This window comes from Erythrolamprus reginae, chromosome 2 (assembly GCF_031021105.1).
Source record: "Erythrolamprus reginae isolate rEryReg1 chromosome 2, rEryReg1.hap1, whole genome shotgun sequence".
In the NCBI taxonomy this organism is placed as follows: Eukaryota; Metazoa; Chordata; class Lepidosauria; order Squamata; family Dipsadidae; genus Erythrolamprus; species Erythrolamprus reginae.
Window position 1 is genome coordinate 352,501,920 of NC_091951.1, and position 27,538 is coordinate 352,529,457.

Sequence of the window (27,538 nt, forward strand, 5' to 3'; positions counted from 1 at the left end):
TGACTGGGGGGGGAAAACTTTTGAAAACAAAAAGAAAGAAAACTCACCCAGTTTCTCTTTTGCAGTACAGTTTGTTCTTTTATAAACTGCCTCCCCCCCCCCCAACTCTTTCCAGAATTGGTCATGCACAAACGCACCACACCGATGCGCTCACACACAAACACACACCGACACACACACTTTCTTTGGCAAGCGACAATGGTCCTTTCTAAGGGGAGTTTAACGTGGATAATCCTGCTTTCTTGGCTGAAGGGTAAGTGGGCTATGGCTTCTTCAATAAGTGATTTTCTATTGATTCTGCTTATCGATCCGATTGAAACACACATGAAAATTTGTTTTTTCAAGGAATCTCGGTTCGGTTTTTTATTTCTGCGGGGAAAACTTCTTGTAGTCTTTTGTGGTGGGTTGGCTGCCCCTGGCAACCAAAGGACTTTGCAAGTCCCTGTGTGCAGTAAAAGGCTATTTGAATGCAGGGAAACCGAGGCAGGACAAAGTTTTAGGAAGTCTCGCAAATGGCACATCCTAAATAGAAACATAGAAACATAGAAGACTGACGGCAGAAAAAGACCTCATGGTCCATCTAGTCTGCCCTTAGACTATTTTATCTTAGGATGGATCTATGTTTATCCCAGGCATGTTTAAATTCAGTTACTGTGGATTTACCAACCACGTCTGCTGGAAGTTTGTTCCAAGGATCTACTACTCTTTCAGTAAAATAATATTTTCTCACGTTGCTTTTGATCTTTCCCCCAACTAACTTCAGATTGTGTCCCCTTGTTCTTGTGTTCACTTTCCTATTAAAAACACTTCCCTCCTGGATCTTATTTAACCCTTTAACATATTTAAATGTTTCGATCATATCCCCCCTTTTCCTTCTGTCCTCCAGACTCTACAGATTGAGTTCATTAAGTCTTTCCTGATACGATTTATGCTTAAGACCTTCCACCATTCTTGTAGCCCGTCTTTGGACCAGTTCAATTTTGTCAATATCTTTTTGTAGGTGAGGTCTCCAGAACTGAACACAGTACTCCAAATGTGGTCTCACCAGCGCTCTGTATAAGGGGATCACAATCTCCCTCTTCCTGCTTGTTATACCTCTAGCTATGCAGCCAAGCATCCTATTTGCCTTTCCTACCGCCTGACCACACTGCTCACCCATTTTGAGACTGTCAGAAATCACTACCCCTAAATCCTTCTCTTCTGAAGTTTTTGCTAACACAGAACTGCCAATGCAATACTCAGATGGAGGATTCCTTTTCCCCAAGTGCATTATTTTACATTTGGAGACATTAAACTGCATTAAACAAATATCTACAGAGATCCTCAGGCATCTAGGTCATGAAATGTCCCAAAGGTGCATTTTTGGAGGGACAGCTAGACTTCCTTGTTTCTTTTCTTCAATTCACACCACATCCTAAACAGCTGTCTGGAAGTCCCCTAGAGTCGAAGGAGGACACAGTTTGAAATGTAAATTGACCATGAAAACTTGACGGATGTGACATTCTTGAGCTGGCTTACCTTTCAAAAATAAATTATGAGAATTAGATCCTGGTGATAACAGCCCCAGTTCTCGGGGAGAAATGTTGGGTTGGCTGGGGCAGTCGCTCATAATTGTCAAAAATAAGGAATATTTTAACTAAATTAGGGGACAGGAGGAGGAGGAGGAGGAAAAAAGAGGAAAAAGAAGAAAAAAGAGGAGGAAGAAAAAAAGAATAGAGGATGGAATGGAATAGAATGGAATGGAATAGAAAGAAGGATAGGACAGGATACGACACGACGAAAGAATAGGATAGGATAGGTTAGGACAGGATAGGACACAACAGAACAAAAGAATAGGATGGGATAGGATAGGATGGGATGGGATGGGATAGGACAGGACAGAAGAATAGGATAGGATAGCTTAGGACAGGACAGGACACAACAGAACAAAAGAATAGGATGGGATAGGATAGGATAGGATAGGATGGGATGGGATGGGATAGGACAGGACAGGACAGAAGAATAGGATAGGATAGGTTAGGAAAGGACAGGACAGGACACAACAGAACAAAAGAATAGGATGGGATAGGATAGGATAGGATAGGATGGGATGGGATGGGATAGGACAGGACAATAGGATAGGATAGGATAGGTTAGGATAGGACAGGACAGGACACAACAGAAGAATAGGATGGGATAGGATAAAATAGGATGGGATGGGATGGGATAGGATAGGATATAACAGAACACAACAGAAGGAAAGGGTAGGATGGGAAGGGATGTAATGTAATGGGATGAGATAGGTTAGGTCAGGACAGGACAGAAGAATAGGAGAGGAGAGGAGAGGATAGTATTCCTAAGGCAGGACTAGAACTCCCCGTCTCCTGGTGATTGGCCCAAAGGCACCAAGTCAGTTTTCATTCCTAAAGCAGGACTAGAACTCATCACCTCTTGCTTTCTAGACTCGTGTCTTTAACCATTAGACCAAACTGTCTATATTAATCAAAAAACCTCCTAGTTACTAAAAACATTACTCCAAGAGGCTTCCCATCCCTTGTAAACGTAATGCTCTCTTCATTCATCCCCCAGATCTGGGCGGGCGCAGCTTTCTCATCCAAAATGTCCGCCTGCGGATGTGTATCCACGCCTCGCTTCACGCCAAAGCCGAGCGGGTCGACCTGTCCGAATGCCAGGCCCACTCCCCAGAGCATCAGTGGCGCTGGGATAGCGTAGCCTCGGCCATGGTCAACCAACACACTGGGGAGTGCCTGGCCGTCTCCCACGTGGAAGAATCGGCGGTAGCCCACTTGGCGCCCTGTGAGGAGGGCCCGCTTCAGGCCTGGTCGTGTGGCAGGAAAGGCCAGGTGACCTTACGCGGACACGGCCTTCATCTCAGCGCGAAGCCGGGAGGGCACCGGGCCTTCCTCGCCCTGGAGAAAGACAGGTTCGGCAAGTGGAAGACAGGTGTGGGCTCACCTGTCTGTGCCACAGAGCTGGCGAAAGCCGCTGGAGTCGGCGAGTCAACAGTAGCCGCCTCACACAGCTCGGAGAGAAGACCCGAAAGTAAGCCAACGATGGATGTTTTCACAGGATACAGATAGGCCTCTGTTTTAATTTTATTTTTTATTCTTATTTAGCTCCAAGAGCCGGGGTGGTGCAGTGGTTAGAGTGCAGCACTGCAGGCTACTTCATCTAGCTGCTAGCTGTAGTTCAGCAGTTCAAATCTCACCACCGGCTCAAGGTTGACTCAGCCTTCCCTCCTTCCGAGGGGGGTCAAATGAGGACCCAGATTGTTGGAGGCTGTTGGAGGCTGACTCTGTAACCGCTTAGAGAGGGCTGGAAAAGCACTAGGAAGTGGTATACAGTGGTCCCTCGATTTTCGCGGGGGATGCGTTCCGAGACTGCCCACGAAAGTCGAATTTCCGCGAAGTAGAGATGCGGAAGTAAATACACTATTTTTGGCTATGAACAGTATCACAAGCCTTCCTTTAACACTTTAAACCCTTAAAGTGCAATTTCCCATTCCCTTAGCAACCATTTAGATCATTACTCACCATGTTTATTTATTAAAGTTTATTAAAAAAAATATTTATTAAAGTCGGATGAAAGTTTGGTAATGACATATGACGTCATCGGGTGGGAAAAACCGTGGTATAGGGAAAAAACCCGCAAAGTATTTTTTAATTAGATTAGATTAGATTAGATTTATTGGATTTATATGCCGCCCCCTCCGCAAACTCGGGGCGGCATATAAATTCAAAAATTAATATTTTTGAAAAACTGTGGTATAGACTTTTCGCGAAGTTCAAACCCGCGAAAATTGAGGGAACACTGTATGTCTAAATGCTATTGCTATTCATAAATACTGTATTTTTTGGAGTATAAGATGCACCAGAGTATAAGACAAACCTTAGTTTTGGGGGCGGAAAATAGGGAAAAGAATCTGCTTACCAGGTATTCATCTGGCTAATATCCTTAGTCTGGTCCGTTAGTGCTTTAAAAAAAAAATATTTGGAGAGAGTAACAATGAAAGAGCTTGCAAGCCAGTAAGAGCTGGGAAGATTGTTAGAACCTGGTTAGGGGTGGAAAGAAACATTCTGAGAAAGTAGAGCAAAGACTTAGGGCTTGGAAAACATTTTTCGCAAGAATAACAATGAAAGAGCTTGCAAGCCAGTAAGAGCTGGGAACATTGTTGCCACCTGGTTAGGGCTGGAAAGAAACGTATATGGAGCAAGTTAGAGCAATGAAAAAAAATCTGCAAAGACTTAAGGCTTGGAAAATATTCTTTGGAAAGAGTAACAGTGAAAGAGCTTGCAAACGGGTAAGAGCTGGGAACATTGTTAGCACCTGCTTAGGGCTGTAAAGAAACATTTGGAGCAAGTAGAACAATAAAAACCTACAAATACAGGGTTTGGAAAACATTCTTCACAGAGAGTAACAATGAAAGAGTTTGCAAGTGTGTAAGAGCTGGGAACATAGTTAGCACCTGGTTAGAGCTGGAAAGAAACTTACATGGAGCAAGTTAGAGCAATGAAAAAAACTCTGCAAAGGCTTAGAGCTTGGGAAACATTTTTCACAAAGAGTAACAATGTATGAACCTGCAAGGTAAGAGCTGGGAAAATCATTAACACCTAGTTAGGGCTGGAGAAAAAAAAGCTTTGCAAAGAGCTACATGCAGAATATAAGATGCACCTGAATTTTCAGTCTCTTTTAGGGAGGAAAATGTGCGTTTTATACTCTGAAAAATATGGTATATCAATGCAGGCACATCTCAATTTCCGTGACTGGAACCCCGATCCCAGCTGTTTCGGCTGCACCCCATTATTGCATACAAACATATCCATGACATATATTATTACATCCTTCCAGCTGGTCTCTTTTATATTCATATTAACACCTCTATCATATCAATAAGTTATCTGCCTGTGTTCATATTTCTCTTTCTCACTCCCCTCCATCTCTCCCATCTACCTTCCTTCCCTTTTCTCCATCCTTTCTTTCTTCCCTCTCTCCATTTCAGCTCTACCTTTCTCCACCTATTTCTTTTCTCTCCCTCTGAGCCTTCCCTTGAGTGGTTTTACTTCTAATAAATTTTATATTAGGCAAATGTATTACTAACTAATTCTATTCTTTAATATAATCTAATATAATCTACACTCTAAATCAGTGTTTCCCAACCTTGGCAACTTGAAGATATTTGGACTTCAACTCCCAGAATTCCCCAGCCAGCATTCGCTGGCTGGGGAATTCTGGGAGTTGAAGTCCAAATATCTTCAAGTTGCCAAGGTTGGGAAACACTGATCTAAAGTATTACTAACTAATTCTATTCTCTATACCCCTCACATCCTGGACACAAACTGTTTCTACTCCGACCCTCAAAAGGTCGCTACAGAGCAATGCACACCAAGACAACCAGACACAAGAAGAGTTTATTTCCGAACGCCATCATTCTGCTAAACAAATAATTCCCTCAACATTGTCAGACTTTTTACTAAATCTGCACTTCTATTCTACAAGTTTTTTTCTCATCATTCCTATCATCCTTTTCCTCCCACTTAGGACTGTATGACTGTAACGTTACTTGAATCCTAAGATTTTTATTAATATTGATTGTTTCTTCATTGCTTATTTGACCGCTATGACAATCATTAAGTGTTGTACCACATGTTTCTTGACAACTGTCTCTTTTTCCTTTATTTACGCTGAGAGCATCTGCACCAAGACAAATTACTTGTGTGTCCAATCACACTTGGCCAATAAAGAATTCTATTCTATTCTATTCTATTCTTTTAATTTCCCATCTCTTATAGTATTTTACAATATTTATCACCATTATCCTTTAGTTGTTGGCACACACCAGTGATGGCTAACCTTTCTTCCTTCGGGTACCAAAAACATATGCGCACACATTATCATGCCTGCACTAGTCCCTACACCCCTAATTCAATGCTTGGGGAGAGCGAAAATTGCCTCCCCTGCCCCCTGGAAGCCCTCTGGAAGCCAGAAACAGTACATTTTTCAACTTCTGGAGGGCCCGGTAGGCCCATTTTTCATCCTCCCCAGGCTCCAGTGGCTTCCCTGGAGCCTGGGAAGGGCAAAAATGCCTTCCCCCATCCCCCTGTAGGCCCTCCGGACACCAAAAATGCCCTTCCAGAGTCTCCAGCTGATTGGCACACATATGCCCACTGGAGTTGAGCTAGGGCAACAGCTCGCGTGCCGGCAGATATGGCTCAATGTGCCACCTGTGGCACCTGTGCCATAAGTTTGCCATCGCTGGTATACACTTTAGCACTAATATCACCATTCCTTTACATTCTAGTTTTGTCAGCTGGGTTAAAACGTGTCTTTATCACTCCTATTTTTTTTTAATTTTGTGCTCTTTTTACACAGATAGTCCTTGACTTAACGGACATTCATTTAGCAATCGTTTGAAGTTACAGCATCCCTGAAGAAAGTGAATTGCAATGGAATCCTTGCACTTTATGAGGATCGTAAAGTCCTCACTGGCATGCGATCAAAACTAGGTTATGTGGCAACTGGCATGGATTGATAGCAATGACACTGATATACCGCTCCATAGTGCTTTTTACAGCCGTCTCTAAGGGGGTTTGCAGAGTCAGCAAATTTATTATTTTATTTATTTGTTTGTTTTGTCAAGTATGTATTGGTGGTATACAAAGATATAATAATATTTATATACATGATACTAGTAAGAAGGAAACATTAGGACAGGGGACGGAAGGCACGCTGGGGCACTTATGCAGGCCCCTTACTGACCTCTTAGGAATCGGGAGAGGTCAACAAATTGCCCTCAACAATCTGGGTCCCTATTTTACCGACCTCTGAAGGATGGAAAGATGAGTCAACCTTGAGGCAGGCAGGATCGCACTGCTAGCAATTAGCTGAATTAGCCTGCAATACTACATTATAACCACTGCGCCACCAGGACTCTAGATAGATGGCTAGCTAGAGAGAGAGAGAGAGAGAGAGAGAGAGAGTGAGTGAGAGTGAGAGAGAGAGAGAGAGAGAGAGAGAGAGAGAGAGAGTTGTGGTTGGCTCTAGGCCAGCTCCTGCAGCTGGGGATTTTGATGTGGATTTATGGGAGTTCTGTTTATGGGAGTCCTGGTTGCCACCTGACTCGGAGAGTGAAACTGGCTCACAAGCAGAAGCAGAAAGTGGGGGAGAAGAGGCAGACATGGGGATGGGTGCAGCCAGCCCACCAGCCAGTTCTCCAGCTAGGGAGTCCTCTGACTCAGAACTGGACGATATCATGGATGACGCAAATTTGGATCCCCGTGTGTGCAGGATTATGAGACAAAGGGATCAGTTGTACAGGCGTCAAAGGAGATAAGGGCGTACAGCTGTTCAGGGGATAATTATACTAAAGAGCCTACGATAAATAAGGGAGGTTGGGAGTGCTGAGGCGTGGGCGTTTATCCATTTGTGTGAGTGTTTGGAAGAAGATTTTGAGCAGCGTGGGGTTGCTTTCTGTTTTCAAGGACTCTGGTGAACTTTGCCATACTTCAGAGCAAGAAGAGCTGGGAGGAATTTGGTGTGTGAGAACTTTGGCTTTATAGCCTTGTCATTTACTCTTTTGTTTTGACACACACTCCAGCATCAAAGAAACAGTCAGCAGTACTTGGGAATTGTTTTACAAGACTTCATATAAAGTTGATTTATTTTTCTGGCTGGGTGTTTGAGAATGATTCTGAACTCATAGGCTAATTGCCATTAGCCCAGCATAACAGATAGATAGATAGATAGATAGATAGATAGATAGATAGATAGATAGATAGATAGATAGATGGATGGATGGAGGGACAGAGGGATAGATAGATAGATAGATAGATAGATAGATAGATAGATAGATAGATAGATAGATAGATAGACCAAAGAAAAGATAGAACTCCTAAAACTTCTGAAAACCTTTTTTTTTTGGGTGTGTGGCAGATGAAACAGTTGGTTCCCTGGAGATCCACACCCCTTCTGTGAAGGCCACGACGTTCTTAATGGTCCACTTGGAAAGCCAGTCTTATGTCACCAGCGGACTTCCAATGTCTAACGAGAGACACCTCGAAGCCGATAATGGTGAGTATGGAGGTGCCACCAAGACAAGGAGAACCTAGTTTAGCCCTTATACCAATGATGGAGAACCTTTTTTTCCTCGTAGGCATGTGCTATCACATGTGTGTGAGTGCCCACACCGATAATTCAAGGCCTTGGGAGGGCGAAAACACCTTCCCCTGGAGGCCTTCTGGAGGCCAGAAACGGCCTGTTTCCCAACTTCTGGTGGGCCCAGTAGGCTCGTGTTTTGCTCTCCCCAGCTGCAAAGGCTTCCCTGCACCTGGGGGAAGGTAAAAATGCCCTTCCCCATCCACCTGGCTCTCTGGAAGCCAAAAACACCATCCAGAGCCTCTGCGTGAGCCAAAAATCAGCTGGCCAGCACACACACGTGTGTTGGAGCTGAGCTACCAGTAATGGCTTGTGTGCCAGCAGATATGGCTCCGCGTGCCACCTGTGTCACCTGTGCCATAGGTTCACCATCACTGGCTTAGAACGATTGACCTCTCCAGGTTTCTAAGAGGTCAGTAAGGGGCGTGCATAAGTGCACTAGGGTGCCTTCCGCCCCCTGTCCAATTGTCTCTCTTATATATCTTATATCTTTTCTTCCATTCATGTATCTTTTCCTCTTTTCTTCATTGATGTATTTTATTTTCATATCTTTTCTTCTATCCTTTCCTTGGTATACAGTATATCACTACATGTTCATTCTCTCCAACCTTCATTTTGTATTGGACTGACTGACTAACTAACTAAATAAATAAATAAACAAATAAATAAATTCTCTCCCTTATATCTCCTGTATCTTTTCTTCTATTCCTATATCTCTTTTCTATTATTTCATTGATATATTTTATTCGTATATCTTCTCTTCTTTCTTTGATATATTTTACTACAAGTATATCCAATCTGCCTTCCATTGAGGACCTGGATACTGCACGAGTCAAAAAGAGGGCGGGTAAAATATTTACTGACCCCTCACATCCTGGACACAAATTGTTTCAACTCCTACCCTCAAAACGTCGCTACAGAGCACTGCACACCAAGACAACTAGACACAAGAACAGTTTTTCCCCGAATGTCATTACTCTACTAAACAAATAATTCCCTCAACAGTCAGACTTTCTACTAAATCTGCACTTCTATTCTACTAGTTTTTCTCATCATTCCTATCACCCATTTCCTCCCATGTTGACTGTATGACTATAACTTGTTGCGTATATCCTAATATTTTTATTAATATTGCTTCTTCATTGCTTATTTGACCCCTATGACAATCATTAAGTGTTGTACCACATGATTCTTGACAAATGTATATTTTATTTTATGTACGTTGAGAGCATATGCACCAAGACAAATTCCTTGTGTGTCCAATCACACTTGGCCAATAAAATTCTATTCTATTCTATTCTATTCTATTCTACTCTATAACCTTCATTGTGTATTGGAATAGATAGATAGATAGATAGATAGATAGATAGATAGATAGATAGATAGATAGATAAAAATAATAAAATAATAAAATAAAATAAATAAAATAAAATAAATAAAATAAAATGTGTTTACTCGGAGTTTACACAACATACCAAGCCACAAACAACAGCTTTGCCAACATCAGCAGGTTGTGCACAGTGAAATTTGAAATCCAGCAAACAACATGGTAGTGGGTGCGTTGTGTTTTGTAAGTTTGGCCTCAGTAGACAGAGATTCTCCCTGGGTCTCCATTGTGAAGTTCTCTGTTCCATTCTATCTTTTTCTCCCCAGAAACATATCCACCACATCAAAAGCACCAGGAGAACACTACTGGTCCCCCAAACCTAGGTAAGAAACCGGATATTAAAAGTAAGAGAGATGTTGCGATGGTTGCAGACATAGGAGGATTTTTTTTTAATTTAAAGGACCAATACTTTTGTAAGGGATCTTCTTGAGAACTTCCCTGTTCAACAGAAATCTATCTGGAAGATTCAGATATAGACATCGCTCTTTTTCTTTCCTCATAAACACACACCTCCACATTGTCAAGATCACAATTCAGAGATTCCTGTAATTTAAGATAATTTCAATAATTTAAGATAATTTCAATTAATAATTTAATTTAACTTAGGTCGTGTTTAATTTAATTTAAACACGACCTAAGCATAGCCCATAAAATTATCTGCTACAATATCCTTCCTTGTCAACAACTACTTCAGCTCCCACCACAACAACACACAACAGATACAAAACACTCTAAACTCGACTGCAGAAAATATGACTTTAGTAACTGAGAAGTTGATGCATCTCTGGCAGTTCTGTGTTAGCAAAAACTTTAGAAGAGAAGGATTTAGGGGTCGTGATTTCTGACAGTCTCAAAATGGGTCAACAGTGCAGTCAGGCAGTAGGGAAAGCAAGTAGGATGCTTGGCTGCATAGCTAGAGGTATAACAAGCAGGAAGAGGGAGATTGTGATGCCGCTGTATAGAGCACTGGTGAGACCCCGTTTGGAATAATACTGTGTCCAGTTCTGGAGACCTCACCTAGAAAAAGAGATGGATCAAATTGAACGGGTCCAAAGACGGGCTACAAGAATGGTGGAAGGTCTTAAGCATAAAACGTATCAGGAAAGACTTAATGAACTCAGTCTGTATAGTCTGGAGGACAGAAGGAAAACGGGGGACATGATAGAAACATTTAAATATGTTAAAGGGTTAAATAAGGTCCAGGAGGGAAGTGTTTTTAATAGGAAAGTGAACACAAGAACAAGGGGGCCCAATCTGAGGTTAGTTGGGGGAAAGATCAGAAGCAACATCAGAAAATATTATTTTACTGAAAGAGTAGTAGATGCTTGGAACAAACTTCCAGCAGACATGGTTGGTAATCCACAGAAACTGAATTGAAACCTGCCTGGGATAAACATATATCCATCCTAAGATAAAATACAGGAAATGGTACAAGGGTAGACTAGATGGACCATGAGGTCTTTTTCTGCCGTCAATCTTCTAGGTTTCTCTATTGTCCTCCATAGGTCCCATCTGGAGAACAACCCTGCTCGTCCTGAGCCCTCTGGCCTTCCTCCTGGGAATAATCATCCTGATGTTCAACATCCAATCCAAAAAGTAAGTGCTAGACTCGGGCTGTGTGGAGTTGGCAGGAAGTCTCGTTCTTTATCTATGGGATGTTTTTATGGCCACCATAACACAATTCAGGGTGTTGGTTATGACCTACAAAGCCTTCCATGGCTTAGGACCAGATGACCTGCGGGGCCGTCTTCTGCCTTCTCCAGGTCCCATCAGCCAAGCAATGTCACCTGGCAGGGCTACGGGTAACTGTGGCGACTCTGGTCCTATGGAACCCGCCCCGAGTCTGCGGAGAGGGGCGGCATACAAATCTAATAAATTATTATTATTATTATTATTATTATTATTATTATTATTATTATTATTATTATTAACTTCCCCCAGAGATTTATATGACCCCTCACCCTTTTATTTATTGGATTTGTATGCCGCCTCTCTCCACAGACTCGGCTTTAAAAGGCTTTAAAAACTCTAGAAAAAGGGCAGAGAAGAGCCACAAAGAGGATGAGGGGACTGGAGGCTAAAACATATGAAGAACAGTTGCAGGAACTAGGCATGGGTAGTTTGATGAAAAGAAGGACCAGGGGAGACATGATAGCAGTCTTTCAATATCTCAGGGGTTGCCACAAACAAGAAGGAGTCACACTATTCTCCAAAGCACCTGTGGGTAGAACAAGAAGCAATGGGTGGAAACTAAACAAGGAGAGAAGCAACTTAGAACTAATTAACCAGTGAAACAGCTTGCCTCCAGAATTTGTGAATGCCCCAACACTGGAAGTTTTTAAGAAGATGTTGGATAACCATTTGTCTGAAGTGGTGTAGAGTTTCCTGCCTAGGCAGGGGGTTGGACTAGAAGACCTCCAAGGTCCCTTCCAACTCTGTTGTTGTTGTTGTTAAAAACATGGCTCTGCCGGCAGGCTTGGGGCCATTGAGTGTTACACTCTGCTCCAGCCAGTAGCTATGAATGTATGAAACATGAATGTTTATTTTGGGGGGTTTTATATTATATTTTTATAGTTGTATTCAGTTGTGTCTTTTATTCCTTTAAGCTGCCCCGAATCCACCTGGAGAAGAGCAACCTATAGATATGATTGATTGATTGATTGGACTTTTATGCCACCCCTCTCCAAGGGGACAATATATAACATCCTAAATCCAATTAATGTAAATGAATAATCTAAAAACCCCAAAACCATAAAAAGAGAGAGATTCCCATTCAATCAACTTTCTCTCAACACATCCATCGGCCAGGGGGCAGGAATCTAGTGACCCCAAGCCTGGTGACATAAATGAGTCTTGAGACTCTTGTGGAAGGCGAGGAGGGTGGGGGCAGTGCGAATTTCTGGGAGGAGCTGATTCCACAGGGCCAGGGCTGCCACAGAGAAGGCTCTTTCCCTGGGTCCCGCCAAATGACATTGTCTGGTTGACGGGACCTGGAGAAGGCCAACTCTGTGGGACCTGATCAGACGCTGGGATTCATGCGGCAGAAGGTGGTCCCATAAGTAATCTGGTCCAGTGCCATAGGTCATAACCAACACATTGATTGATTGATTGATTGATTGATTGATTGGTTGGTTGGTTGGTTGGTTGGTTGGTTGGTTGGTTGGTTGGTTGGTTGGTTGGTTGGTTGGTTGAGTGAATGAATGAATGAATGAATGAATGAATGAATGAATAAGTGAACTGTTGGACAATATTACTCGGTTTGTCATGTAGATGGTTGAGTGGTTCAGGGTGGGGAATTTGTAGTGGGTAGGACATTTATTCTATTTTTTATTCTATTTTAAATTTACCTATTCTGATTTTATGTATGGTGGGACTGGTCTCTGGGTGTCACACGACTTTTGTTGCCAATGACAATTCATTGTTTTTGACAATGACAATAAATTTATTATTATTATTAAAAATAAACCCCGTGTGACTCAAGAGGTCTTGTCCTTCTGGCCACAGGAAGAAGAAGCAGCAGCTGTTAGCTTTGAAGAGCCGGCAGATGAGCTCTGAGGAATGTCAACCATCTTCCCCAGGAATGGTCAGCCCCACCTCCAAGGGGGAGATGACCCCTGTCTCTGCTTCCCCTTCGCTCAAGCACGGGGAGATCTTAATCGAATGGAAAGATGGCACCACCACCTCCCTCTTTGACCATTTATACTAATTCTACCTACTCTGTCTCCTTCTGGCCGAACCTCTCGAAATCCAGTTCTTCCTTACAGAGTGTTTTTTGCTCACGCTTGAAGCTTCCACGGCCTTTTTTCCGGGGCCGATGATGTAGTGGACTAACACTTTCACTAAAAAAAGAGAAAACAAAGGAGACACGGTGGCAGTCATGGGGTCCTCCCTCCACACGTGGGGACAGACGCTGTCCAGGTAGCAGAAATGGCCCAGGAACAGCATGACTGTTCTGTCGTGGTAGACTCCTCCCAAAAATTCACAGGAGGGCTTGGTTTAAGTGTATTTTCATTACAAAGAACATTGTTTTGAATTTTCAAACGTGTGTGTGTGTGAAATTTGTACCTGTGAATCTTTGGGAGGAGTCTACCTGAGAACCCAACAGAACACCTGCGATTTAGTTAAGGCAGCAGTTGTAGATGACGTCATACCAAACGGCTAAGCCGTGGAGAAATATCGGTAGCCGAGGAAGCAAGTTGTTGCCACAGTTATGCTCATTTTTGCTTGACTCTGCCAACCAGCACGATCCTTTTTTTTAACACGATTTTGCCCTGACTTTTAAACAATTTAATACAGTTTGCTTTCCCCCCCACTGATTTATTCCATTTTTTTCACGAATTCCCTGATAATTCCCTGATGTTTCCTGAACCACCGATTTCTTTGATAGTTTCCTGATTTCCCTATTTTCCAGGTTTGCTGGATATTGACAAAATTGAATGGGTCCAAAGACAGGCTACAAGAATGGTGGAAGGTCTTAAGCATAAAACGTATCAGGACAGACTTCATGAACTCAACCTGTATAGTCTGGAGGACAGAAGGGAAAGGGGGGACATGATCAAAACATTTAAATATGTTAAAGGGTTAAATAAGGTCCAGGAGGGAAGTGTTTTTAATAGGAAAGTGAACACAAGAACAAGGGGACACAATCTGAAGTTAGTTGGGGGAAAGATAAACGCAACATGAGAAAATATTATTTTACTGAAAGAGTAGTAGATGCTTGGAACAAACTTCCAGCAGACGTGGTAGATCAATCCACAGTAACTGAATTTAAATATGCCTGGGATAAACATATATCCATCCTAAGATAAAATACAGAAAATAGTATAAGGGGGCAAACTAGATGGACCATGAGGTCTTTTTCTGCCGTCAGACTTCTATGTTTCTATGTTTCTAGGACACCCTGGATGGATTAAAAATCCCTTTTGACATTTAACCATTTGATGCTATGAATTATTGAACAATATATCTCGAATTTATACCTTCCGGCTGTGAGTGCATGGGCTTTAATTCCCGCTGGCTTCTAGCCTAGACGGAGCACTTGGAATTCTGGGATTTGAACCCCACCCATCTTTAAGGGGCCAAAGCTAAGACTTGAAAGAACAGCAGGGCGAACATCTGCATCAACATTCCTGCATCCCACGAAAGGACATTTATTCTTTGGAAGAGAGAAAGCAATGGGCCTCTCGGAGGGTGCTCTGCATGTCCTCGTATCCCGCAAGTCTGCAGGCCTCAGTGAGGCTCAGCCAACGGAAGGCCTGGTGCTCGGCAGAGAGCTTGATCTCCGTGTCTCGGTCCTTCAGCTCGGCCAGCCAATAGACCACGGTTTTGGGTTGGCCTTGGACCACGTAATTCAGTTCCTTCTTAAAGCCTTCCAAAACGGTGAAGTGGGCGGAGGCCAGGCCAGCCTCTTCCTGGGTCTCTCGCAGAGCTGTGCTGAGGTCATCTTCCCCGGGGTCAACATGCCCTGGCGAGAGAAGATGGAAGCAGGGGGTTCAAAACAAGGCCCCTCCCCTCCCTGGGAAACTCTAGAGAGGGGAGTTCTCCAACATGGCAGGACGGGTGGACTACAACTCCCAGAATTCCCCTAGCCAGGAAGCTTTCTTGATACGCTGGGCGACTTTGGGTCAATGACTAGGAGTTGGAGAGTTCTAGTCCCAACTTTGGCACAAAAGCCACCTGGGGGATTTTGGGCCAATCACTAGGAGATGGAGAGTTCTAGTCCCACCTTAGATATGAAAGCTACCTGGGGGATTTTGGGCCAATCACTAGGAGATGGAGAGTTCTAGTCCCGTCTTAGACAGGAAAGCCACCTGGGAGATTTGGGTCAATCACTGGGAGATGGAGAGTTCTAGTCCCGCCTTAGACATGAAAGCCACCTGGAAGATTTTGGGTCAATCACTGGGAGATGGAGAGTTCTAGTCCCACCTTAGATATGAAAGTTACCTGGGAGATTTTGGGTCAATGACTAGGAGACAGAGAGTTCTAGTCTCACCTTAGACATGAAAGCCACCTGGGAGATTTTAGGCCTATCGCTAGGAGATGGAGAGTTCTAGTCCCGCCTTAGACATGAAAGCCACCTGGGGGATTTTGGGTCAATCACTGGGAGATGGAGAGTTCTAGTCCCGCCTTAGACACGAAAGCCACCTAGGGGATTTTGGGCCAATCGCTAGGAGAGGGTGACTTCTAGTCCCAACTTTGGGCCAGCATCTTTTTCTAAGCCCACCTCCCTGGGTAGGAGAAGGAAAGAATATGATGTATGTTTGCCCCCTTTAGCTACCTATAAAATTCAATTCAATTTATTAGATTTGTATGCCGCCCCTCTCCGAACACTCGGGTCGGCTCACAACAATAATAAAAACAATATTCCAGTGAAAACAAATCTAATATTAAAATGCACATAAAACCCTATCATATTCAGCAAAAAAACATGTGACATATATATATATATATATATATATATATATATATATATATATATATATATATATATATGTTAAATGTTTATAGCTGGAATTTTTAAAATTAAGGGAGACCAGGATAGATCTATTTCGGCCTTATTAGGCCTCATCAGCTGGCCACACCCATTCTTTTACTGGGATTCGATCTGGGAAGCTTCTGCATTGTAAAGCAGAGAGCTAGCAATTAGACCCATCCGATCTGAATCCATCCAGCTTTGTACCAGGGAGGGGTATATGTTTTTTCTTATGTCGGATGACCCTGGTATATTTTTAAGGAACGTCACAGCTCCTTTTTTTTTTTTTTTTTTTTTGCCTATAGGCCCAGCCTAGGGCCACTGCAAGGCAGTAATATATTTATAGCCGACAAACTATATTTTGTATGTGTTAAATGTTTATAGCTGGAATTTTTAAAATTAAGGGAGACCAGACATATATATATATATATATATATATATGTCACATGTTTTTTTGCTGAATTTGAAAATTAAGGGAGACTAGGATAGATCTATTTCGGCCTTATTTTGGCCTCATCAGCTAGCCATACCCACTGGGACTTGAACCTGCAACCTTTGCCTTGTAAGGCAGAGAATTATCCTCTGGGCTACAGTATCCAATCCCTTCAGCTCTGCACCAGGGAAGGGTTACATATTTTTGTGTCGAATCACCCTGGTGTATTGAAGGAACATCACAGCTCCTTATTTGCCTCTCGGCCCAACCCAGGGGCATTTCCAAGGCAGTTAATTTTATTGATAGCCGACAATTCTATCTGTATGTGTCACATGTTTTTTTTGCTGAATTTGAAAATTAATAAAATCTAATAAATGATTAAAGTTGAAGAAAGTAGAATCCATCTCCAGAGCTGATGCCCAACATGCAGCTCAGGGTTTTTCAATCTTTAAGATGGGGGAGGGACTTCAACTCCCAGAATTCCCCCAGCCAGCATGCTTTCCTGATTGGCTGATTTCGCCCCAAGAACATTTCAGTGGCTTCATATCCAATAAAACCCCCCGCAGGACTCTCCTCCAGGCAGCAGGGGGAGTAACATACCTTTTGGGGGTGTCCAGTGATGGGTGCCGTAGGAGGTTTGCAGGAGGAGGTACTCAATGGGGCCATCAGTAGCTGCAGGAGCACCTGCTTTGGGTAACCTCCTGAAGATAACCAAGCCACATGCTCTTAAGCTCATGTTGGTCCTGACCCAAAAAGGAACAGACAGAAGCAGTGTTAGCAGATGAGAAGCTCTGCACAATCCAGGTGCAGTTAAAGGCAAGAAACAGACCTGAAGTCACCAAAGACGTTTCACAAGCCTGAGCATTGATGATGATGTTCCCTCGTTGGGTCATGAAACGTCCTGCAAGACAACTACAAAGGAAGCTGTCAAAGTCCCTGATGAAGACAATGTCTTCAAAGAGGCTAAGAGCAATGCAGCCGTGTAGGATCACTCACGAAGGCGAATCCTAGAAAGAAGAAGACTTGGACACATTTTCTCTCTGGGTGAAGTGGCACAGTATGGAGCCGTGTACCTCTTTTTATTTGGGAACATAAGGAAATGGGGATAATTACACATACATGTCAAGTGATACACAAACATCCATGGGTGTCAACAGACTCAAACTCAACCCGGATAAGACGGAGTGGCTGTGGGTTTTGCCTCCCAAGGACAATTCCATCTCTCCATCCATCACCCTGGGGGGGAATTATTGACCCCCTCAGAGAGGGTCCGCAACTTGGGCGTCCTCCTCGATGCACAGCTCACATTAGAGAAACATCTTTCAGCTGTGGCGAGGGGGGTGTTTGCCCAGGTTCGCCTGGTGCACCAGTTGCGGCCCTAGCTGGACCGGGACTCACTGCTCACAGTCACTCATGCCCTCATTACCTCGAGGCTCGACTACTGTAACGCTCTCCACATTGAGAGCACTTTGAAAAGTGTTCGTAAACTTCAGATCATGCAGAACGCAGCTGCGAGAGCAATCATGGGCTTTCCCAGATATGCCCATGTTACAACAACACTCCGCAGTCTGCATTGGTTGCCGATCAGTTTCCGGTCACAATTCAAAGTGTTGGTTATGACCTATAAAGCCCTTCATGGCACCGGACCAGAATATCTCCGGGACTGCCTTCTGCTGCACGAATCCCAGCGACTGATTAGGTCCCACAGAGTTGGCCTTCTCCAGGTCCCGTCGACTAAACAATGTCGTTTGGCGGGCCCCAGGGGAAGAGCCTTCTCTGTGGCAACCCCGACTCTCTGGAACCAGCTCCCCCCAGAGATTAGAACTGCTGGGGGATTCTGGGAGTTGAAGTCCAGATATCTTCAAGTTGTCAAGGTTGGGAAACACTGCCTTAGGGGGACCACACTTCAAAATGGTCTCGAACCCGGATCTACTGATGCCCTGTTTAAACTCCTATGCCACTACGGTTTGTTTGGTCCTTTGTTCAATTTCTAGGCCGCCCTTCTCCTGAGACTCAGGGTGGCTTACAACATAATAATACAAAACAATAAGAGAAATTGAAGTTAATGTTAATTGAAACAATGTCTTCTAGCAGGGCACAAGGGAAGAGCCTTCTCTGTGGCGGCCCCGACCCTCTGGAACCAACTCCCTCTGGAGATCAGGACTGCCCCTACCTTCCTTGCCTTTCGCAAACTTCTAAAAACCCTCTCTGCCGTCAGGCATGGGGAAATTGATTCCCCCGGGCCGTTTCATTTTATGTATGGTTTGTTTGGGATGCATGACTGTTATTATAATAAGGGTTTTAAACTGTCCTTTTTTAACCATTAGATTTGTACTATGGTATTGTTGTTGTAAGCCGCTCCGAGTCTCCGGAGAGGGGAGGCATACAAATCAAATAATAATAATAATAATAATAATAATAATAATAATAATAATAATAATGGCATCGAGCCACAATATCTCAGAGACCGCCTTCTGCTGCACAAATCCCAGTGACCGGTTAGGTCCCACAGAGTGGGCCTTCTCCGGGTCCCATCAACTAAACAATGTCGTCTGGCGGGGGCCAGGGGAAGAGCCTTCTCTGTGGCGGCCCCGACCCTCTGGAACCAGCTCCCCCCGGAATTTAGAACTGCTCCCACCAATGTTCCCTCTAATATTTTTTTGGTGTGGGCAGAAAAGTATAGTGTCTGAGCAACAGTCCCTTTGGGACTGGGCGGCATGGAAAAACAAACAAACAAACAAACAAATAAATAAGAAAAAAATTCCCTTTTTTAATTAAAAGAAATTAATAATAAAACAAAACCAAAATCTATTACTATTATTATCTTCTCTTTTTCTATCCCTGTCTCCTCCCCCCCTTGTGTGTGTATGTGTGTGTGTGTATGTGAACTCTTGAACCATTTCCAATTAGAGGTGAGCTATTGAAATGGTTCAAGAGTTCACACACACACACACACACACACACACACACAAACGGCTGGGGTTTTTTTTCTCTGTTATTATTTGGGTGCTTTTTACCATATGCTTTAAATCAAGAGTCATTTCTCTCGCTTTCTCTCTCCCCCTCTTCCTCTCTCTCTCTCTCTTTCTCTCTCTCTCTCTCTTTCTCTCTCTCTATTGCTTTCTTTCTCTCTCACTTTCTTTTTTTCTATCTCTCATGCTTTCTTTCTCTTCTCTCTCTTGCTATCTCTCTCTCCCCCCCTTTCATCTCTCTCTTTCTCTCTTGTTTTCTTTCTCTCTCTCTATTGCTTTCTTTCTCTTCTCTCTCTTGCTATCTCTCTCTCCCCCCCCCCTTTCTCTCTCTCTTAGCAGCGGCATTGGGCAGTAGCCGTGGGGCAGCATCAGGGTGGTCAACTGTGAGGCGGAGCTCCGGAACGGAGGCACCGACGGCAAGGGGGCTGCGACTCCAAGAGCGCTTTCTCCAAGCACTTCGGGAACGCCTGCCCTGCCTCTACTGCAGCCCCCTTGCTGGAAGTCTGGGACGAAAGCACTCCCAGCGAAGGGGCTGCGAGAGGGGCGGCCGCCACTGCCGCGAGAGAAATCGCGCCCCAAGGCAGGAGGCGGCGGAGGAGAGGGGGCGGATCGGGCGGGCGGGGGGCAGGGCCAAGAAGCCAGGGGCATGTTTGGCCGGAGGCACCGTGGGGAGGCAGGGGCAGCCGCAGCTCCCTTTCCTCCTACTGCCGCACCTCCCCGCCCCTGCCCCCCCCCCGCGGGCTGGCAAGGGGATGGGGAGCGTGCACCCATGGAAAAGGGCGCGTTGGGGGTATTTTGGAGCATGCACGCGTGCACGCGCACAGCTTACAGCGAACAGTGGCCCCCCACCCTCCTTACCTTTCGTAAACTCCTTAAAACCACCTCTGCCGCCAGGCATGGGGGAACTGAGACATTTCCCCTGGGCCTATACACTTTATGTATGGTATGTTTGTGTTTCTGTTTCTTTTTAAATAAGGGGTTTTTAGTGACTTTTAATTATTAGATTTGTTATATATTGTGCTATTACTGTTGTGAGCCGCCCCGAGTCTATGGAGAGGGGCTGCATACAAATCTAATAAATAATTTGTCTTTGGTGCAGATGCTCTCAGCGTACATAAAAGAAAAAGAGACATTTGTCAAGAATCATGTGGCACAAAGCTTAATGATTGTCCTAGGGGTCAAATAAGCAATGAAGAAACAATCAATATGAATAAAAATCTTAGGATACAACCAACAAGTTGTTAATGACTCGACTGCAGAAAATACGACTTCAGCAACAGAGGGATCAATGCCTGGAATGCACTACCTGACTCTGTGGTTTCTTCCCCAAATCCCAAAAACTTCAACCTTGGGCTGTCCACAGTTGACCTCTCCCCGTTTCTAACAGGTCTGTAAGGGACGTGCATAAGCGCACCATCCTGCCTACTGTCTTATTGTCCTGTTTTATCATTCCTTTTTATTTATGTTATGTTTATACAAACTACTACTATCCTATACATGTTTGAAAAATAAAATAAAATAAATAAATAAAATGTTTAGAATATCTCCAGGACCGCCTTCTGCCGCACGAATCCCAGTGACCAGTTAGGTCCCACAGAGTTGGCCTTCTCCGGGTCCCGTCGAATAAACAATGTCGTTTGGCGGGACCCAGGGGAAGAGCCTTCTCTGTGGCGGCCCCGACCCTCTGGAACCAGCTCCCCCTGGAGATCAGCACTGCCCCCACCCTCCTTGCCTTTCCTAAAGTTCTTAAGACCCATCTCTGCCGTCAGGCATGGGGGAACTGAGACATCTCCCCCGGGCCTATACAGTTTATACATGGTATGTTTGTGTGTTTACTTGCTTTTAATAATGGGGTTTTTAGTGTTTTTTAAATTATTAGATTTGTTCTTACATTGTCTTTGTTATTGTTGTGAGCCGCCCCGAGTCTATGGAGAGGGGCGGCATACAAATCTAATAAATAATAATAATAATAATAATAATAATAATAATAATAATAATAATAATAATAATAATTTATTTAATTAGACTTCAATGCCGCTCAATAACTTGATACAACATGTGCTTTGCTGCAATTTTTGCAAGCAAAATAATATGAAGCTCCAAAGTCAAAATTAAATTTTCATGGGATCTACAGTCATGCTGTAACATTCAAATTTAAATGCATGACATTCATGTATGGTCACATTTTTATAATCATCTATTAATAAGGCACACAATTTCCTTCCTCATAGTCTCTGGCTCAAGTGTTTGCAGTGTTTTGCAAACGTTGCAATTTTTCCTTTGCTGCAATTCTACCGGTAACAGCAAATAGCAAATAATATTATTAATAGTTAATATTATTATTAATAATAGTAATAACCGCATGTGATTGCAATCAGGTGCACTAATCAATGCACAATTTATAGGGAGCTCAGCTGAACGAAGGCCATTAGGCGGGTTGGAGACACACACACACACACCCTTACAGGCTGTGCTCCTAACCAAACACAACTACAAGCCCGGCGGACCCCAGTGAAAACCACCCGCGGCAGCAGTTCGGCATACCTGGTCCGAGAAATTCCGCTCAAAAAACACGAAAGAATAGATTTCGGACAGCTGGACTTCAACTCCCATAATCCCACAGTCCTGTGGGTCTAGGATGACGTTAGATGTCAAATTGTGAGAGTTGAAGTTCAGCAGTTCGGAGCTATCGTATTGGGCAACCCGGCAGTATTGATAATTGTATTTTTTAATTGGTTTTCATTCTTGTCAATCTTAATACGTTCAGCCTCCTCGACCAATCACAACAATGCTGTCACCTATGACTACAACCGATGCTTCCTGCTTTTACACCCGCTGAGGAGACTCCATCCATTCAGCGAGCGACAATGATAGAGGGCGTGGCCAACATGGAGGTTTAGAATTATGATTGGCTTTAGTTGTTTGACAGAATGGGGAGAAGACCACTAGAAAGATAGACTTTTAAAGATGATCTCTGCAGCTGCTGCCGCTTTCTGTAGGTCGTTTTCCCGCTTCTTTTTTCCTCCTTCTTTTTGATTGGATAATATAGGCCGCACCTACTTCTTCCTCCAGCGTTGTTATTGGACGGCTGCGCTGACGTAACGGCGCGCCAAAGCGGCGCGAGGGTTTGAAGGCAGGCTTGGTCGCGTCGTCATGGAAACGCGGCCTCGCCGGTTCTTTTCTCACCGCGGTTCGGAAGAAGAGAAGCTCCGGGGGTTTCGCGGAAGCTTCGCCGCGGGAGACAATCAGACCGAGGAAGAGTTCACCGGGAGAAAAGCTAAGGAAGGAGCCGTCCCGGTAAGAACGGTGGCGGGGTTCCTCGCCGATTCAGGACTAGGCCCTGTTGCCATGGCAACAGGCGCGCAGTTTAGAGCTGAGGCATTATTATTATTATTAGTAGTAGTAGTAGTAGTAGTAGTAAGAGGAGTAGGCGTAGTAGTAATAATAATAATAATAATAATAATAATAATATAAACCAATGAATTAAAGTAGAAACTGTGACCATTTAAAAGCGATGCTTTACTTTGGCCAGACCGTGTTTTAATCTACAGGTAGTCCTCATCTTATGACCACAATCAAGCCCGACATATCTGACGTTAAGTGAGACTTTTGCTAAGTGTACTTGACCCATTTTATGACTTCTTTTTCCGCAGTTGTTAAGTGAGGTTGATGTTAGCGACCTGGTTGTTAAGTGAATCTGGCTTCCCCATTGTTCATCGCCGATGATGTAAAACTTTTCAACACCACTGATAACACAGCTTCTCTCCAGAAAGACCTTGACTTTGTGTCAGAATGGTCCAACATCTGGCAACTCCAAATCTCAACCAAAAAATGCTCTGTCCTGCATATTGGCAAAAAGAATCTGGACACCAAATACAAGACCTTACACTCCGTAAAAGACCTTGGAATACTCATATCAAATGACCTAAGTGCCAAAGCCCACTGCAACAACATCACCCAAAAGGCTTCAAGAGTTGTTAACCTAATTCTATGTAGCTTCTCACACTACTAACCAGAGCATACAAAACGTTCGCCAGACCAACCCTTGAATACAGCTCATCTGTGTGGTACCCATGCCGCATTTCGGACATAAATACATTAGAAAGTGTCCAGAAGAGCCCTCCACTCCTCTGCTCGCAACAGAATATCTTACGCAAGACTTGAAATTCTAGGTTTAGAAAGCTTAGAATTACGTTGTCTTTAACATGACCTAAGCATACCTCTTAAAATCATCTGCTATAATGTCCTTTCTGTCAATAACTACAACAATACACAAGCACACAACACATACAAACTCCAAGTAAACCACTTCAAACTTGACTGTAGAAAATATGACTTCAGCAAATGAGTAGTTAATGCCTGGAACACACTAATTGACTCTAGTTTTGTCACCAGAGCCCCAAACTTTTACCTTTAGTCTATCCATTGTTGACCTCACCTGATTCCTAAGAGGTCAGTAAAGGTGTGGGCATAAGTGCATCAGTGTGCCTACTGTCCCTGTCCTAAAGTTTCCCTCTTATTAGTGCCTATCTCATGTATATAAACAGTGTTATCTCTATGTATACTACGAATACGCATTTGACAAAATAAATAAAAGCATTATATTTTATAGTCTCTCGATGCCCTCCTATCAGTTACAGTCACCGATCACAGCTAATTTGTAACGCCTTAGAGACAACAGCATCTCTGACATATTCATCAACACCTCCCCATAAAATATTTTGCAAGCATAGCTCTTCTCTCTATTGCCTTGGCATTAAGAAATGTCCCTTTTGGCTGGATGCCTTTCTAAGTAACAAAAGAATATCATTCATTCATTCATTCATTCATTTATTTATTTATTTATTGTTAGAGTTGGAAGGGACCATGTGGGTCATCAAGTCCAACCCCCTGCCCAAGCAGGAACCCTATAGCATCCCAGCCAAATGGCAGTCCAATTTCCTCTTTAAAATGTCCAGAGTATTGGAGTTCACAATGTCTGCTGGTAGGTTGTTCCACTGGTTGATCGTTCTGACCGTCCTTATTTCCAGGTTGAATCTCTCCTTGGTCAGCTTCCAGCCGTTGTTCCTCGTCCGGCCCTCTGGTTCCCTGGAGAATAAAGTGATCCCCTCTTCTTTGTGGCAACCCCTCGTATACCTGTAGACTGCTATCATGTCCGCTCTGCCCCTCTTTTTCTCTAGGCTATCCATGCCCAGTTCCCGCAGTCTCTCTTCGTAAGTCTTGGTTTCTAGACCCCTGATCATTTTGGTTGCTCTTTTCTGCACCTTCTCCAGAGTTTCAATGTCTTTTTTGAAGTGTGGTGACCAGAACTGAACACAGTACTCCAGGTGTGGTCTGACCAGGGCGTAGTAGAGTGTTCAGCATGTATTTTCTCCAACTATCTTAAATCAACTAACGTTTAACAAGTTCAAACTGGACATGATCCTGCAGTTCTTCCAGTCCAAACCACCCCCCACCCCCCGCTCAAGCAGAATTCAGTCTTCTACATTATATAAATTTCTATATACTATTTTATTTTTTAATTTTCTCATATCCTAGAAATGGACTACTGGACTCTCTGCTGACAGGAAAGAATTTACTATTTTCATCTTCCTGGGATAACCCAGTCTTGTTTTACTCGGGCACCAGGAAAATGAGAGGCTTCCAGATCTCCCCCCCCCCATCAGCTGTTACTTTAAAGCAGATGCTCCCTCTCACTTGTGGGGCAGAGGCTTCTCCAATGAGATCATCGGGCTAAGATTAGCATGGAAGAATCAGCAGGAAATTGATGAGGTTCAGTTGCTTTTACAGATGCACCTTGTCTTAAGACCACAGCTGAGGCCAAAATTTCTGTTGCTAAGCGAGACATTTTGTTTGTTTGTTCGTTTGTTTGTTTATTTATTTATTTATTTATTAAATTTGTATGCCTCCCCTCTCTGTAGACTAGGGGCGGCTCACAGCAGTGATAGAAACAATGTACAATACAAATCTAATAATACGAAGTTAAAAGCCCATAATTTAAAAAACATGCACACAACACACCATACATAAATTATATAGGCCTGGGGTAGATATTTCAATTCCCCCATGCCTGATGGCAGAGGTGGGTTTTGAGAGGTTTACGAAAGGCAAAGAGGGTGGGGGCAATTCTGATCTCTGGGGGGAGTTGGTTCCAGAGGGCCGGAGCCGCCACAGAGAAGGCTCTTCCCCTGGGTCCCGCCAAATGACATTGTTTAGTCGACGGGACCCGGAGAAGGCCAACATTTGTTTAATCGGTGAAATAAGTTTTGGCCCCATTTTACAACTTCCTTCATTACACTGAATCATTGCAGTTCTTAAATTAGTAACCTGATTGTTAAGTGAAGCTGACTTCCCCATTGACTTTACTTGTCAGAAGGTCTTAAAAGGAGACCAACTGGCCTTGGGACATAGCAATGGTCATAAGTATGAACCAGTTGCCAAGCGTCTGAATTTTGATCACGTTACCACGGAGATTCTGCTACGGTCGTAATTATGAAAACTGTCATAACTCACAATTTTCAGTGCCATTGTAACTTTGAACAGTCACTACACCTTGCAACGCCTTGCTCTCTTCATGCTTGAAAGACGGCGTTGAAGGGGTGACTTGATCGAAGTGTATAAAATCATGCATGGGATAGAAAAGGTGGATAGAGAAAAATTATTTTCTCTATCACACAATAGTAGGACAAGGGGACCCTCTCTAAAGCTCACAGGTGAGAAAGAGAGGACAAATCAAGGGAAATATTTCTTCACCCAGAGGATCATTGGTTTATGGAATTCACTTCCAGAAGAGGCCATGACAGCTGTCAGCTTTGATAGCTTCAGGGCAGGATGAGACAGATTCATGGATGACAAGTGTATCGGTGATTATTGAAATGGATGTCCATGTGCCGCCTCTATGTTGGTTGAGGCAGGCAGGATTCCCTTGAGTACCATTTGTTGGGGGTCCAGGGAAAGGGAGGGTCTTGCCTTCTCTTTCTGCTCAAGATCCCCAAGGACAATTGGGCCACTGTATGACACAGAATGCTGGACTCGATGGGCTTTGGCCTGATTCAGCATCGCTCTTCTTATGTTCTTATGTTCTTACTAAACGAATGGATGTAAGTCGAGGACTACTTGTACTGGTCTAACTGGAAAGCTGTTTGTTTTTTTCTCCCTCCCAATTATTGGAAACTTGTTAAAATGAGGTTATTTTCTGGATACTTTATTGTCCCCTAAGCATTAGGCACAAAATTCAGTTTTGGTAGCCCCAGTGCAAAAAGGATGTTGAGACTCTAGAAAAAGTGCAGAGAAGAGCGACAAAGATGATTAGGGGACTGGAGGCTAAAACATATGAAGAACAGTTGCAGGAATTGGGCATGGCTAGTTTAATGAAAAAAAGGACCGTTGGGGTGGGGGGGGCATGATAGCAGTCTTCCAATATCTCAGGGGTTGCCACAAAGAAGAAGGAATCAACCTATTCTCCAAAGCACCTGAGGGGAAAACAAGAAGCAATGGTGGAAACTAAACAAGGAGAGAAGCAACTTAGAACTAAGGAGAAATTTCCTGAAATAAGAATGGTTGATCCGTGGAACAGCTTGCCTCCGGAAGTTGTGAATGCTCCAACACTGGAAGTTTTTAAACAGATGTTAGATAACCATCTGTCTGAAGTAGTGTAGGGTTTCCTGCCTAAGCAGGAGGTTGGACTAGAAGACATCAAGGCCCCTTCCAATTCTGTCGTTGTTATTATTATTAAAATTGAGAAGGGAAATATACAGACAGTCCTTGACTTACAAAGGTTCATTTAGTGAACATTTGACATTACAATAGCACTGGAAAAAAAATACATACGATCTTTTTTCACACATATGGCCACTGCGGTGTTCCCAGAGTCACATGATCAAAATTCAGAGGCTTGGCAACTGACTCCCATTTATGACAGGTGCAGTCTCCTGGGGTCGTAAATCGAGGACTCCTGGTCATAGTTACCTCTAAGGTGAGCAGTGAGCAATCGCTCACTTAAAAATCATCATCAACTCAGAGTTTTCCAAACCTGCCCAGAAGCTGAGAGGGAAGGAGTGAGAGGGAAGGAGAGAGAGAGGAAGAGAGGAAGAGAGAGAAACAGATAGAAAAAAGAGAGGAAG

At 43.6% G+C, this 27,538-nt stretch overlaps 3 protein-coding genes across 4 annotated transcripts in view; 2 read left to right on the forward strand and 1 right to left on the reverse strand.

The window, feature by feature from the left end:
- Positions 1 to 14,471, forward strand: part of LOC139162818 (uncharacterized) — a 65,365-nt gene extending 50,894 nt beyond the window's left edge. Inside the window, exons 2-6 of the mRNA XM_070743638.1 lie at positions 2,569 to 3,042; positions 7,930 to 8,067; positions 9,805 to 9,861; positions 11,044 to 11,134; positions 13,043 to 14,471. Coding sequence (XP_070599739.1) covers positions 2,613 to 3,042; positions 7,930 to 8,067; positions 9,805 to 9,861; positions 11,044 to 11,134; positions 13,043 to 13,244 — 918 coding nt within the window. The 5' untranslated portion in view covers positions 2,569 to 2,612 and the 3' untranslated portion in view covers positions 13,245 to 14,471. The remainder of the gene's footprint in view (positions 1 to 2,568; positions 3,043 to 7,929; positions 8,068 to 9,804; positions 9,862 to 11,043; positions 11,135 to 13,042) is intronic.
- Positions 14,472 to 14,660: 189 nt separating this feature from the next.
- NUDT2 (nudix hydrolase 2) lies at positions 14,661 to 22,066 on the reverse strand. The gene is made up of 3 exons (XM_070743639.1): positions 21,960 to 22,066; positions 17,044 to 17,186; positions 14,661 to 15,002 (listed from the first exon to the last, which is right to left on the reverse strand). The coding sequence occupies exons 2-3, from the start codon at positions 17,177 to 17,179 to the stop codon at positions 14,689 to 14,691; spliced, it is 450 nt and encodes a 149-aa protein (XP_070599740.1). The 5' UTR covers positions 17,180 to 17,186; positions 21,960 to 22,066; the 3' UTR covers positions 14,661 to 14,688.
- A 455-nt stretch (positions 22,067 to 22,521) lies between these two features.
- KIF24 (kinesin family member 24) overlaps positions 22,522 to 27,538 on the forward strand; it is a 34,907-nt gene continuing 29,890 nt past the window's right edge. For both annotated transcript variants that reach the window (XM_070743640.1, XM_070743641.1), the window contains exon 1: positions 22,522 to 22,712. The gene's annotated coding sequence lies outside the window, so the exon portion shown is untranslated. The remainder of the gene's footprint in view (positions 22,713 to 27,538) is intronic.

Excerpts from the sequence above, each read along its gene's own strand:
- NUDT2 (XM_070743639.1), bottom strand. The coding sequence starts at position 17,179 with ATGAGCTTAAGAGCATGTGGCTTGGTTATCTTCAGGAGGTTACCCAAA. Across the intron at positions 15,003-17,043 it reads TCACTGGACACCCCCAAAAG|GGCATGTTGACCCCGGGGAA; the intron begins GTATGTTACTCC and ends TTCTCTCGCCAG.